The 13,293-nt window shown below is 33.8% G+C and overlaps 1 protein-coding gene and 2 non-coding genes across 3 annotated transcripts in view; 2 read left to right on the top strand and 1 right to left on the bottom strand.

Annotated features, from left to right (window-relative positions):
* The first annotated feature begins 6,775 nt into the window (after positions 1–6,775).
* LOC126007393 (U6 spliceosomal RNA) lies at positions 6,776–6,882 on the top strand. The gene has a single exon (XR_007494969.1). It is a non-coding gene; the product is annotated as a U6 spliceosomal RNA (small nuclear RNA).
* A 639-nt stretch (positions 6,883–7,521) lies between these two features.
* Positions 7,522–13,293, bottom strand: part of FHL5 (four and a half LIM domains 5) — a 49,230-nt gene continuing 43,458 nt past the window's right edge. Inside the window, exon 6 of the mRNA XM_049771343.1 lies at positions 7,522–7,685. Coding sequence (XP_049627300.1) covers positions 7,522–7,685 — 164 coding nt within the window. The remainder of the gene's footprint in view (positions 7,686–13,293) is intronic.
* LOC126007330 (U6 spliceosomal RNA) lies at positions 12,326–12,432 on the top strand. The gene has a single exon (XR_007494911.1). It is a non-coding gene; the product is annotated as a U6 spliceosomal RNA (small nuclear RNA).

Below are 13,293 nucleotides of genomic sequence, written 5' to 3'. Positions count from 1 at the left end.
AGTGTATCTATAGTATCACTATTCCCGTTCAGTGCCAAGGATTAAATTGCTTATTTGAAGCATATACTCCATCACTAGGACCACATCCCTGTCTTTGATTCTTGTGACATTTTGAAGGAGTTAGGGAAAAGCAACAACTACTTCATGCTAAGCATACAAAATTGGTTATTGACATTGATAATCCATTAGTGACATTAGTGGCATGTAAGTAATGTATAGTTGTAGTTCTTTAGTCAAAATTTTGATCAGGAACCAGAGTGTAGAACAGTTAAGAAGGATGTCTGGCATGCAGCCACTTTACTTCAATCCATGGCACCACATTGTCTCCACACCTTGCTTGGTGCAGTCCTGAAGGCACTAGGCTCTAGCAGTATCACATTCTCAGGCCTCGAATTCAACCACTTTCCTAGTTTACTGAGAATAGATAAATACCTGAATATTATATTGCTTGGGGGTCCCTCACATATATTTGTTTTGAGGCCATACCAGCAATGCTTAGGGATAATTCCTGGCTCTGCTCTCAGTAATTACTCCTGGATGTGCTCAGGAGTGCTGAGAACTGAACCTGTGTAAGCCATGTGCAAAGTAAGTGCTCCTCTTGCTGTACTATCTCTCTGCGCCCAACATTTTGTTTAAAGAATTTGTTTTTCTGTTGTCCCTTTATTTTGTCTCCCTTTAAATTTTTAAAGCTTTTACTACATAGGGGGAACATTTTAAACATATTATTTTTTCAAAACCAGTTATTGTATTAACTTTATTTTTTATTTTATTTATTCATGTTTTATGTTACATTATTCAAATTCTGTTGGAGACTCAGATTGGATTGGACCTTTTGGGACTGGAATTATTGAATGACTTTATAAATAATGTTAGAGATAAATCATAGACTTTCATTTGTAGAAATAAAAAAATAATAGTTCTGTTTTAGTGCATGGATTTCATAAATGTCAATTTTTGTGTCAGTATCCTTTAATGTTAATAAGCCAAAAGGGATATCTGTTGAGATACTTAACATTCCTCAGAGAAGTCTTTATAGACATCCCTCCATAAGTTTATTACCATTTATGGAAAAATATTTGACCCAAATATTCAGTATTCATCTGTGACATGTATCCAAATTCTATCACAGTGAACTGTTTCCTTTCTTAGCCAGATTATCTAGTGATTTGAAATACACATTAATCCTGTTTTTATCTCTAACAGACTCAAACTCATCTTGAATCTGAGTTTTTCTCACTTCCTTTTTTGAGCACCAATTTAATATTGACTCCATCACCCTCACAAGAGTATGTAGTCCTAAGGCCAGCCCTTTACAAAAATTCAGACTGATCAAAATTCTCAACAACAACAAAGAAAATTACTCCACTAATTCTTTCATGGTACACATTTTTGTAGTGCTACCTAGGAAGTGTCATAGATGACTGAGTGGTAGCTATTTATCCTGAGTAGTGTCCTGTTATCCTTGCTCTTTTGATAATGTTGGAGGAACAATACAAAATACAAATTAGTAGTTAGAAAGTCATTGAAATCTGGGGCTGGAGCGATAGCACAGATAGGGTGTTTGTCTTGCAGGATAGCACAGAGATAGGACGAATGGACCTCGGTTCAGTCCCCCAGTGTCCCTTATGGTTTCTCTCTACAGGAGCTATTTCTGAGCGCAGAGCCAGGAGTAACCCTGAGCGTGGAAAAGGGACCTTTTAATTTCCTAATCATGTTTTAATTTCATTTTAAATCATTTTAAAATTTAATCAATTTCCTAATCATTTTTAATACTTCTCTCTGCTAATTCCTGGGATGTTTTTTCTTGAATAATGAAGATGCAAAAATCTGATGCTTATAAGAAGAGATTTGGGATAAAAACATGACCTTATGAAGGCAATTTTTTAGTGCTATTCTCTTTCATTGAAGAAACACTATTCCAATTTTAAGATAAAAAATATTTTAAAAACCCTAAAAAGTTTGTTATAGGACCTCAGAAACTACAGAGAAGGGAAGAAAGAAATAATTAAAAACAAAATAAAGTGACCTAAACAGAAAAAAAAGGAATTTTATTTTTCATAGCCACACATTTTTATTTGCTTTTTATTTTGGGGTCACATTTGGAGGTGCTCAGGGGTTACTTCTGGGATGTAGAGATAGAACTTGGGTAGGCTGCCAGCAAGGCAGACATACACCCTCCCTGTTGTGCTATTGCTCCACCTTCCAATCATAGTTAAAAAAAAAAAAAAAAAAAAAAAACCCCGGGGCCAGAAAGATAGCATGAAGGTAAGGCATTTGCCTTTCATGCAGGTCAGTGGTTTGAATCCCGGTGTCCCATATGGTCTCCTGAGCCTGCCAGAAGTGATTTCTGAGCATAGAGCCAGGAGTAATCCCTGAGTGCTGCCGGATGTGACCCAAAAACCAAAAAAATAAATAAATAAGTAACCCAAAAATATTGTTAAGACATGTTCTTCTAAGACAACATTTTTGTGACCCATGCCCCAATAAATAAATTTATGATCTAATGCTATACCTAAAGAACCTAGCTAATGCTCATTAGCTTATCTTAGGTTTCATAAAGGCTTATGTTACAGATACAAAATTTCTTTTGAGGAAAAAAAATAAGACCAAAATAGAAATTATAGTATAAATTGAGACCAGGGAGACAGCTCAGGATCAGCTGTGTATTCTTTGTTGTGGGCAAGGTCCAGCATTAGATTTCTACATAGCATGTACCCATAAACACCACTAAGTGTAGTGATAGTGATTTCCAGTCTCAATGATGGCTGAACAGTACCATATTGCATCATGGGGCAGAGCAGAGAATTGTACAGTCTGGTTCACCAAGTATCACAGACAGTGGCCTCTGGGATGCCTGAGCACTGCCTGGAAGTCCCACCACTCCCCCACAAAAAGAAACATTACTCGAGTCCACACAGGCAAACAGAATTGAGGAAGTATGCTTTCTGAGTTACAGAAATAAAATAATTATTATAATTTTACAATATTATTACTGATTTACTGAAGGAGAAAAGTATGCTTCATTTGTTTTAATAAGAGAGTACTATTTTGATAAGTCAATTATGTAAATTTTGTATCAATGCTTAAGAATGTCTCAAAATATAATTAATTAAGTGATGTAAAAATTTATTGACACAAGAAGAAAAAATGATCATATGCTCTACTTAATGAAAGTATTAACACTGCAAAGTTATTACATATCTATTCTGTTAACTATTTAATGTAAATATAGAAACAGGAGACATTTAAATGACTAGTTTATTTAGCATAAGGAAATTTTGAAACTGCAATTTATAATATAAGTAAAACCATGACAAGCATCTATCTATAAATATATTTAAGAATAATTTATCTCAATTATATTTACCTAAATATTATAACAATAATTTATTAATCTAAATATGAAAATTACTGATGAATCAGAATAGATGAAAATATACCTTTTTTATAAAGTAAAATTGGTATAAATAACATATAACAATTTTTTATATCTATGTTGCGTTTGGTGTTACTAATGTTTACAATATGGTATTTTTCACTCTATAAGACACATCTGACCATATAATGCACATAGTTTAGTTTTATTTTATTTTATTTTACTTATTTATTAATGTAACTTTTTTATTTTTGGTTTTTCGGGCCACACCCATTTGATGCTCAGTGGTTACTCATGGCTAAGCGCTCAGAAATTGCCCCTGGCTTGGGGGGTCCATATGGGATGCCATGGGATCAAACCGTGGTTCTTCCTTGGCTAGCGCTTGCAAGGCAGACACCTTGCCTCTAGTAGCACCTCGCTGGCCCCTACTTTTTAATATCATTTTTATTTTAATCATAGTGGCTTACATATCGTTCACAGTAATATTTTAGGTACATACTAACATTGAATCAGGGAAATTCCAATCACCGAATTGTCCTCCCTGCACATAGTTTTTAGATTCTCTCCTCCCCTGCACTCAGGCTTCAGCTCCAGCAGTGTTAGCTTCATAAGAAACATTTTTGGGAGGGGGGGGAGTGCGTCTTATAGTAAGAAAAATATGGTAATTTTTGGTTTTTGTCTGGTTTTTGGACCACAGCCTGCAGTGCTCAGGGTTTATTTCTAGCTCTGTGCTCAGAAATCACTCCTAGCAGACTCAAGGGCCAAAAGGGATGCCAGAAATTGAACCCAGGGCCTTCCCAAGCTGGCCTTGCACAAGGTAAATGCCCTACTCCTGTGATATCTTTCCAGTCCCATGGGTAATTTTTAATCAAGGTCATTTGTAGCAATGTGAGGGATTTCTACAATAGAATGCCAATTTTTTACTCCAATGTGCCACTTAATATTTTAGTTATAGATAATATTTAAGTTTCAATATTTGATGGTAATACTATAATTCTTCACTTAACTAACAACCTTAATAGCTTGAAAAATAACATTGCTTAGAATTTTGTTCAGTGAAAATTGATTTGATTCATTCTAAATTTTACCCTACCTGTAAAAGCAAAAATATCATAAAAGCAAAAGCAAAAATACTCTCTGTATTTGCTGTTTTTTGCTCTTAGGCTGCACACTCAAGGATCATTTTTGGGGAGGCTCAAGGTGACATCATGGATGCCAGGAAAAGACCCAGGTCAGCCACATGCATGATAATCACCCTACTCATTGTATACTACTTACCCATTGTAAGTAACTTTTGCTTTTTTGTTATTTTAAATGATATGCCAAAAATATTCATATTCATTAACTCATATTTATCTCTATCAATACATATAGCTCTTTGCCTGAATGAACTAATTTTTCTTTTGTCATTTCTGCTTTCACAAACCAGTGAGAGATGTACATTTTAGAACCTTGTCCTCTTTGATAATGGTCTACACAGAATCCCTAATGCTTTTTTTTTTTTTTGACTATTAGTAACTTTCTATTTCTCCTCCTATAAAATGTAAGTCTTTTATCCCAAAAGTTAATATTCTCACTTCACCTGACCTTTTCTCTTTTAGAAAACTCATTTCTTCTTGCTCTTTGGCACAGTCTCTTTGCTATTTCCAAGCCATTTTGTTATTAGTCCACAGGATTTGCTTCTAACTGCCTTCCTTGCCTGTGCAGATGTCACTTCTTGAATTACTGGAGCCTGCTGCTTCCTGAGGCAGTTCATTCCATTTTATCTCAAAATCAGTTAGAAAGTGTTTCTCTATACTGTCCTGAAATCATCTATTTTCCTCCATTGTGTATGTTTTACTTTCATCAGTGTCTGTCGATAGAAGGATGTCTTTTTTCTTAGTTGTATTACATGTGTACTTTACATCTACAATGGCATTAGTAGTTAGCTTAGGAGAAAGTGATCTCCATCTGTGCCTTCTACATTTGTCTCTCCTGACCTACCAGAATCCTATAAGCAGAGCAATTCTAACTGCACAATACATGATTGATAGACTAAGGTACCTTCCGAATATAAAATTATTTTTTACCAGTAAGTGGAAGAAAATATTTTATTATTAATAAAAATGACAACTGCATTTATCTTATCTTTAAAATAGTTTTTAATACCTAACCTTTTTTAGTTTCCCTATATTATCTCCAAATGTCCTTACATTATAAAAATTTTCAAAAATATGTTTTTTGGGGAGTGGAGGTTAAACCACTTGCTTTCCATGTTACATTCGCTGCAATGATTTTTGGAGATCTCCATATGGTCCCTGAGTACTACTGGGTGTGACACATCCACCTCAAATTATATTACCATAAAATTTTAAATTAATCCCCCATGAAACTATCTTAATCATTTCAATCAATAATAATACTTAATTATATTTAAATTAGACCTTTAATATAATGTAGTGATTTGAGAGCAGACATATAAAAATGTTCTTTGTGTAGAATTACTCAGAATCTACTCAACTGTAGCAAAAGGGGAAAGCAGATCATGAAGAGCAGATTGCTGTTTGCCCATAAGACATAGAAAATGCTGTCCAGGAGGAGATACTTTGGGTCATGATTAGTTCATGTCTGTTATGTAGATAAAAATATGAAGATATTAGATAAAATTTTCACCAAGGGTGAAACTTGTCTGTAACTTACGGGCTTTGTAGAATTTTTCTTTAGGGTTTTAAGTTCATCTTGTGACCATGCAGTAGACTGAAGCTCTGGAGCATGATTGGTATATGTGAAAGAAGAAGGGTGCTGGATACTTTACTCTATTATGCTACTTTTTCAGTTCTGAATTATTATTTTTTCCAATTCTTGTTGGAAAAATTTTTTTTTAAGAATGATTTCTTTCTAGATCACTTTTTATGCCTTCCCATTTATCATCTACAAACTTTTAGAAGGCAAATGCAAGAGGCTCAAGACTAATTATGCATTATCTTTCGATATCCAGATGTAAGTCATATTCCAATATTCATTCTTTCCCTAGAATTCATTTCCACAAATGATGATTTAATGATCTATTTACTTTAAAGGCTTGCCACAGAGAACAGTTATTACCTGATTTGCTCATTTTAAATAATAGACTTCTCTCATGTACTCTTTAATTATCTAGAAACACCATTCTGGCCTTTGAAAAATACATTCAATATTAACTACAAAAACCATGTTTTCATTATTCCTGTACAGAAAGGACTCCTTCATACCTCTGCATACAGAGTTGAGACACAATTCTGTTTCCACATTTTTCAAATTCCAGTGGCTAAACAGAAGAAGCAAACGAGCTGTAGAAGTATTGTGGAGAAAGTCAAATTTCACCTTCATTTCACAACTTCAAATTCAGTACAAGTGGGCAAGTTAAAAATAACTAAACAAGTGCTTGTTTTGGCAGCACATATACTAAAATTGGAACAATACAGAGAAGATTAACATGGCCCCTGCTCAATGGTGACATGCAAATTTGTGAAGTGTTCCATATTAAAAAAAAAAAACTAAAGGACAGAATTCTAAAACATGATGTCTGCTAATCATTTTCCCCTCATCCATTTAGTTTTTCTACCATTAACAAGTCATAAAATTATGTATACATCTGTATGTTCAGTTTTTGGAAATTACGTTCTGAAGCATAGTATGGCCCAGGTACTTTATCAGAAGTACAATTAAACATGGAAAAAAAGGAAGAGAATTAAATATGAAAAATAACTAAAATTCATTAAACATTATATATGTTATATATAACTAGTTAAGAATACAAGCATTAGTTTCTCATATGCCTTTCATGTTGATGTCTTTTGTACTGTGTATTTTTGAAACCATTGGCTTTGGTAATAACAGCCATAACTCAGGCTCTATACTTGATAATCAAAAATTATATTTCATTTTCCTTTAATCAGAGTGCAGAGTTTTTCAAAACAATAGGCCTTTGTGATTTAGCATATATCATTTAAAAAGTTAGACTGCTTTTAAAAATTCTGATAACAGTTCTATCGAAATATATGTGAACTCTACTGCTATAAACCTTTCATTAATATTTTTTAAATTTGAGATAGAAATACCATCAAGTTCTGTATTTAGTAAGAGCAAAGCAAGGTGGATTTCAAGTAAAGGAGGAATATTTCCTTTTAGATATCATTGTTCATCCCAGAACCACATTTGCGACAGAAGATTTCCTTCTTCTGGGTCAGGAAGCCATCACCCACTAAGGAGACAGCACACTTTCCACAGTTAAAGCATTCACTGTGCCACTGTCGGTCTTGAAAGCAAATAAACTTGGCACCTCTGAGACCTGCAAAGGAATTGAGAAAAAAAAATTTAACTCCAAAATATGATGTCTTCTTTCCCTGCTGGCTATTGGTTGGATTTCTTTTAAAATGTCACTCATAGGCAAATTCCTACTGTAAGACCTAGACTGATTCCCAGTAAATTTTTTCTATGATTCATAGAAGTATATTTAGAATTTAAATACAAAGAGTACTTACTGTTGTTTTCAGATAAGTACTCTCTAAAACAAATAAGAAAATAGAAAACAATGTAATGGGAAGTGGGTGTAAGGTTTTGGAGTAAGAGCTACATAAGAACATTTTTTCATTTTTTATTCATGATACTGTTCTATTAACTATATAATTTATATATAATAAAATAAATACAGTCTTTATTGGCTGATGTCTAATGTTTAAATGACTTTTAATTCTTTTCTTTGTTGCAAGTTTAATTTTACTTAGAATAGAATGGCATAGCCATATATTTGGTCTCAACTTTCAGAAGTAGAAAATGTAATTGACTTTTTTTTGGGGGGGGGGGTCACACCTGGCAGTGCTCAGGGTTTACTCCTGGCTCTATGCTGAGAAATCACTCCTGGAGGCTTGGGGGACCATATGGGATGCCCAGATTCGAACCACCATCCTTCTGCATGCAAGGCAAACACCCTACCTCCATGCTATTTCTCTGGCCCCTTCATTGACTTTTTATTCGTGTTAGCTTAATATGATAATACATTTATTGCCTTTTTTAGAGATAAGAACTGCAACAAAAGTCCATGACTCTCATCTCTGGCCATTAAGGTCATGATACCCAATGACCAGTGTCTAAGAAGTGATGTGTTAGTTTGTGGGAAGTTCTACTACTTCAACTAGGATCAAGTTTGAGCCATAGGAATTGAGCCATAGAAATTGCTCCTGGCAGGCTCAGGGGACCATGAGTCATAGGATTTTTTAAAGAGGTTAGCAGAATTTCTGTTCACAATGAGATTCCATCCTTCTAATGTGAATCTAAGGTAAAATTTAAGAAATTGATTTTGAAAAGTTGTAGAAAAAGATAAAAGATCTAAGTATTTGGAAGGAGTTGAATTGCTATGCGGGTATTTACTTGCTAAATTTTTATCAATTTATTTTAGTACTTCCTATTTGACTTATAAGTCAAAGAATATGGATAAAATAACTCATGTGTTGACTGTTTAGTCACACATAATTTTCAACTATTTATTTTAGGTTGGGGATAAAAAAACAGTGGATATTATTGTTTTCTCCTAAACTATTCCTAAATATTATAAGAAAAATTTAGTTTCTTTCCTAGAAACATTTGCTATCATTATATATAAATTGCTATTTCATAGTTAAATTTTCATCATGTTCCTACTTTATTTTTAATTTATAGCTTATTTATGATGCTATCATTATTTTCTAATAAGGATAATGCAGCAATGTATCAATTAATTCCCTTAATGTTATTCATAACATTAATAATATACTGTATGAATAACAACCTCCATATATACAAATCATCTCTGTTTATAAAACTACTTATTATACATCCCAGCATTTTGATCCTCATGAATGTTTTAAATTGTGCTAGTTTTATACAAATAGCAAATATAAAAATCAATTATTATAGAATTCTATAAAGAAGAAAAGATAAAGCTTCTCATAGCAGATTTTTAAATTTGACTAAAGGGATAGGCTATCGAATTTTCAATTTGGAATATATTTATTCCCTTAAAATTATGAGAGCTATTTAAAAAAAAAACATTTAGGAATAAGGTCTATGGTGCTTATAATACCTGACTGAATTTACTTCTGAAAAGTTATCAGAATAAAAGGTAACATTTGTTGAACAAATGGAAAATGAGCCAGTCATTATTGCAATAAGTTCAGCTCTCAACTTAACTTCATGTGATATAATCTACATGTATATTATTGAGACCATACAGGAATTGCTCAGAACTTCTGTACTCAGGAATACAGTAGGTTATTCCTATTCCTGGAAGGAGTTAGAGAGAGATCTTGTACCAGGCATTGAACCAGAATCTCCTGATACATGGCAAACACCTCATTTACTATATTATCTCTCTGGTTCCTGTACAGTAGATATTATCATTCCTACCATGCAAACCAAACTGAGAACCAGAAACTTTCAGCTACTTGTTCAAAATTCGAACCAACCACCTTTGGTCCTGGATCGGCTGCTTGCAAGGCAAACACCGCTGTGCTATGCAGGAGGTTATTGGTTCGAATCCCGGCGTCCCATATGGTCCCCCGTGCCTGCCAGGAGCAATTTCTGAGCCTGGAGCCAGGAATAACCCTTGAGCACTGCTGGGTGTGACCCAAAAACCACAAAAAAAAAAAAGAAAGAAAGAAAGAAAGAAAGAAAGAAAGAAAGAAAGAAAGAAAGAAAGAAAGAAAGAAAGAAAGAAAGAAAGAAAGAAAGAAAGAAAGAAAGAAAGAAAGAAAGAAAGAAAGAAAGAAAGAAAGAAAGAAAGAAAGAAAGAAAGAAAGAAAGAAAGAAAGAAAGAAAGAAAGAAAGAAAGAAAGAAAGAAAGAAAGGAAGAAAGAAAGGAAGAAAGAAAGAAAAAGAAAGTGAGTATGGTCACTCATTAGTAACAGTAAAATACAAAGGTCTTTTACTACTAATCTAGAACACTCCCTATCATATCTAGCAGCTTTATTCATACAAGAAAGCTTGAAAGGTTAATCTCGTAGGAGAGAAAAATGGTATAGCTATGGTTTATTATAATATATAAAATTTATTGAATGAGTCATTTTAATTTTTTTCTTTTTTTATGGACTACTCCCAGCCATTCCTGGCACATATGTTGTATTGAGGATCAAATCCCACTTGACCTGGTGCAAAACGAGCACCCTACTACTACATTATCTCTCCAGCCATGTGGTAATTTTGAAAAATTATGCCTGGTAGCATATATTTTATGAATATATTACAGCATTTTGAGGGGCTGTAGAAATAATTCAAATGCTAGAGCAGACACCTAGCATATACAAAGTCCTGTGTTTGCTGGCTAGTACTTCATGTACCCAAACATATTTTGAGGAGACCCAGGTGACCCTTGAACACTGAACTATCAGGTCTATGTCAAAAGGCTAAACATTGCTGTGGTTAGCTCTTATTAAACCATTTCTTAATCTATCATAATGTAGACAATTCTTGGTGTGACTTATTATACATTAATATTTGACTCTCAGAATGTAAGTACATAGGATATCAGAATTTTCCATTCTATATTAATAAGTTCAAGTAGCTCCATTTTAAAGAAGCACGAGAATAAAGAATATGTATTTAATCATCAGATCACAGAATGCTAAATTGTTTTAGAATGTTTGACATGTATTTAAGTCTCTGGTCTTCCTTATAAGTTCAAAATAAAAGTAAGATGATTACCAAAAAAATCTCAATTATTCTAAATACAGACTGAATCCTACATTTGGATTATATTTGGTGCAAGTCATTGATTTGTGATCCATCATCCTTATGTTTCAAGCAGAACAATATGTTTTTTTTTCTGCCTTAGCCTATAAAACTTGGAGCAGTGACTGACCTGTAATCATTCACCAGAAAAAGTTCACTTGGGCATATGATAGGGTATATTACAGGCTTGTGGTAGCTATTTGCAGATTTGAATGCAAGAAAAACTCTAAACTCACTTCGATATTTTTTTAATGTTCTCTTTTCTCATCAAAGCCTCACCTTAACTACTACTATTCCTGACAGTTTAATCATCTAATTCAAGAAAAATATAAATAGATGAAACCACAAGATTGTTACTGCAGGATCTGGAAAAGAGATTTTAGATATCTAGCTATTGCTACATTTCTGAAAGTCCCAATTTCTAAGTAAAATGGGTGGACATAGACATAGTAGCTTATTCTCTTGACTGCTAGTCACTAGATGTGTGGGAGGTAGGGAAATTGAGTCTTTGGGACAAGCCTTGGAAGGCAGTAGTCTGGATTTGACAATACACATCCTTGAAAGTATTTGATTTCTGAGTGATGTGGATAAGGTTTTAAAGGTCAGGGTCAAAACATGCTCTATTCAGTGAAGTAGCTCTCAATTCCATGTGACAATGACTTTTCAGGGGTTATGTGGAAAGTATGCTGAACAGTCAAGTTTTTCACTACAATTTTTGATGCAAAATAAGTTTTATGTTGTTTCTTTTTTTTGTTTTTGGTTTTTGGTTTTTGGGACACACCCGAACACACTCAGGGGTTACTCCTGGCTCTCTGCTCAGAAATCACTCCTGGCAGACTCGAGGGACCATATGGGATGCTGAAATTCGAACCACCATTGGTCCTAGGTCAGCGCTTGTGAGGCTAACGCGTTACCGCTGTGCTATCTCTCCGGCCCCTATGTTGGTTGTTTCTATACATAAGTAACCTAACAGAAACATACCTAAAGGCTGAACACAGAATTGTGAGGCCAGTATTAGAGTTGTAGAAACTGGTTATCCTATATATAGGACCAGATGCTATTTACTTAAGCTCTCTTTCTTTGCAAATCAGTGAAGACTTGCCAAGTGAAGTTCTAGTAAAGCTTCTTACTTTCTTTAAAGATATATGAAGTTTCAACTTATATTTTGTGATGTATTTAAAGCTAAAAGAGATAAAATAGTTTTAATTCTTTAAAATATTATTTAATGTGCTCGCTTCGGCAGCTCATATACTAAAATTAGAACGATACAGAGAAGATTAGCATGGCCCCTGTACAAGGATCACACGCAAATTCGTGAAACGCTCCATATTTAAATATATATATGTATATATATATTCTTTATAACTGCAAAAGATAAAACATAAGAATTCTTGCATTAGTGAGTAGGAAATGCAATTCTGCTACATTATTTAGTGATCAAAAACCCTGAAGTGCAGCTTCTAAGGAGTTAAGGAGAGAATTCAAATCAGGGATGCTTGCTTTGCATATGTGACCCTGCTTCAATGTCTAGCAATGCTATTTTTCTCCCCAACACTATATGGTGGGGCCCTGGAGTTTCCTGAGCACTGCCTTGGTAGCCTTGGTGGTCCCTTGCAATTCAGAATACTAGCATTGAATTGGCTGGTTAATTTGACTGTGTACTAATTATAGCACTGCCTGGGAACAGCCTTTTTGCTCCATTCCAACTCCTAGTTCACAGAAAAAGAAAAAAATTCTATCTCAGGTGTTCTGCTACCTGCATCTCTTTTACTTTAGAATACTAAGGTTTAGTATTTTAGAAGTGCTTCTGAGGAAATTTCACAATGCATTTTTGACATTAAAAATCATTTAACATGGACTGATTTACTATTTTGTAATCTTCAAACCTTGTCACTTGTTATTTTTTGTTTCTTCAGCAGAGTTCTATATTTTTCATGTATTCTAATTAAAACTTATTGTACATGACTTGAGAAAAGAATAATACATTTTTAGTATCAGTTCAAAATAAGATTAATTAATTACAGACCTCTGCTACCCCAATTATTATAGCTTCAGAATAGCCTTAGAAGTTTCTACAATACTTGCATTTAATTACATTTTTTCTATTTTAAGGCTCATTGGCCTTCATTTGGAATTTAGCAAGATTTTGATGTATGAAAAACCTTTTATTCCAACTCAAATCATTAAAGGTCTGG

This window comes from Suncus etruscus, chromosome 4 (genome assembly GCF_024139225.1).
Source record: "Suncus etruscus isolate mSunEtr1 chromosome 4, mSunEtr1.pri.cur, whole genome shotgun sequence".
In the NCBI taxonomy this organism is placed as follows: Eukaryota; Metazoa; Chordata; class Mammalia; order Eulipotyphla; family Soricidae; genus Suncus; species Suncus etruscus.
The sequence above is the reverse complement of the archived record's forward strand: the minus strand, read 5'-3'. Positions and strand labels throughout refer to the sequence as shown.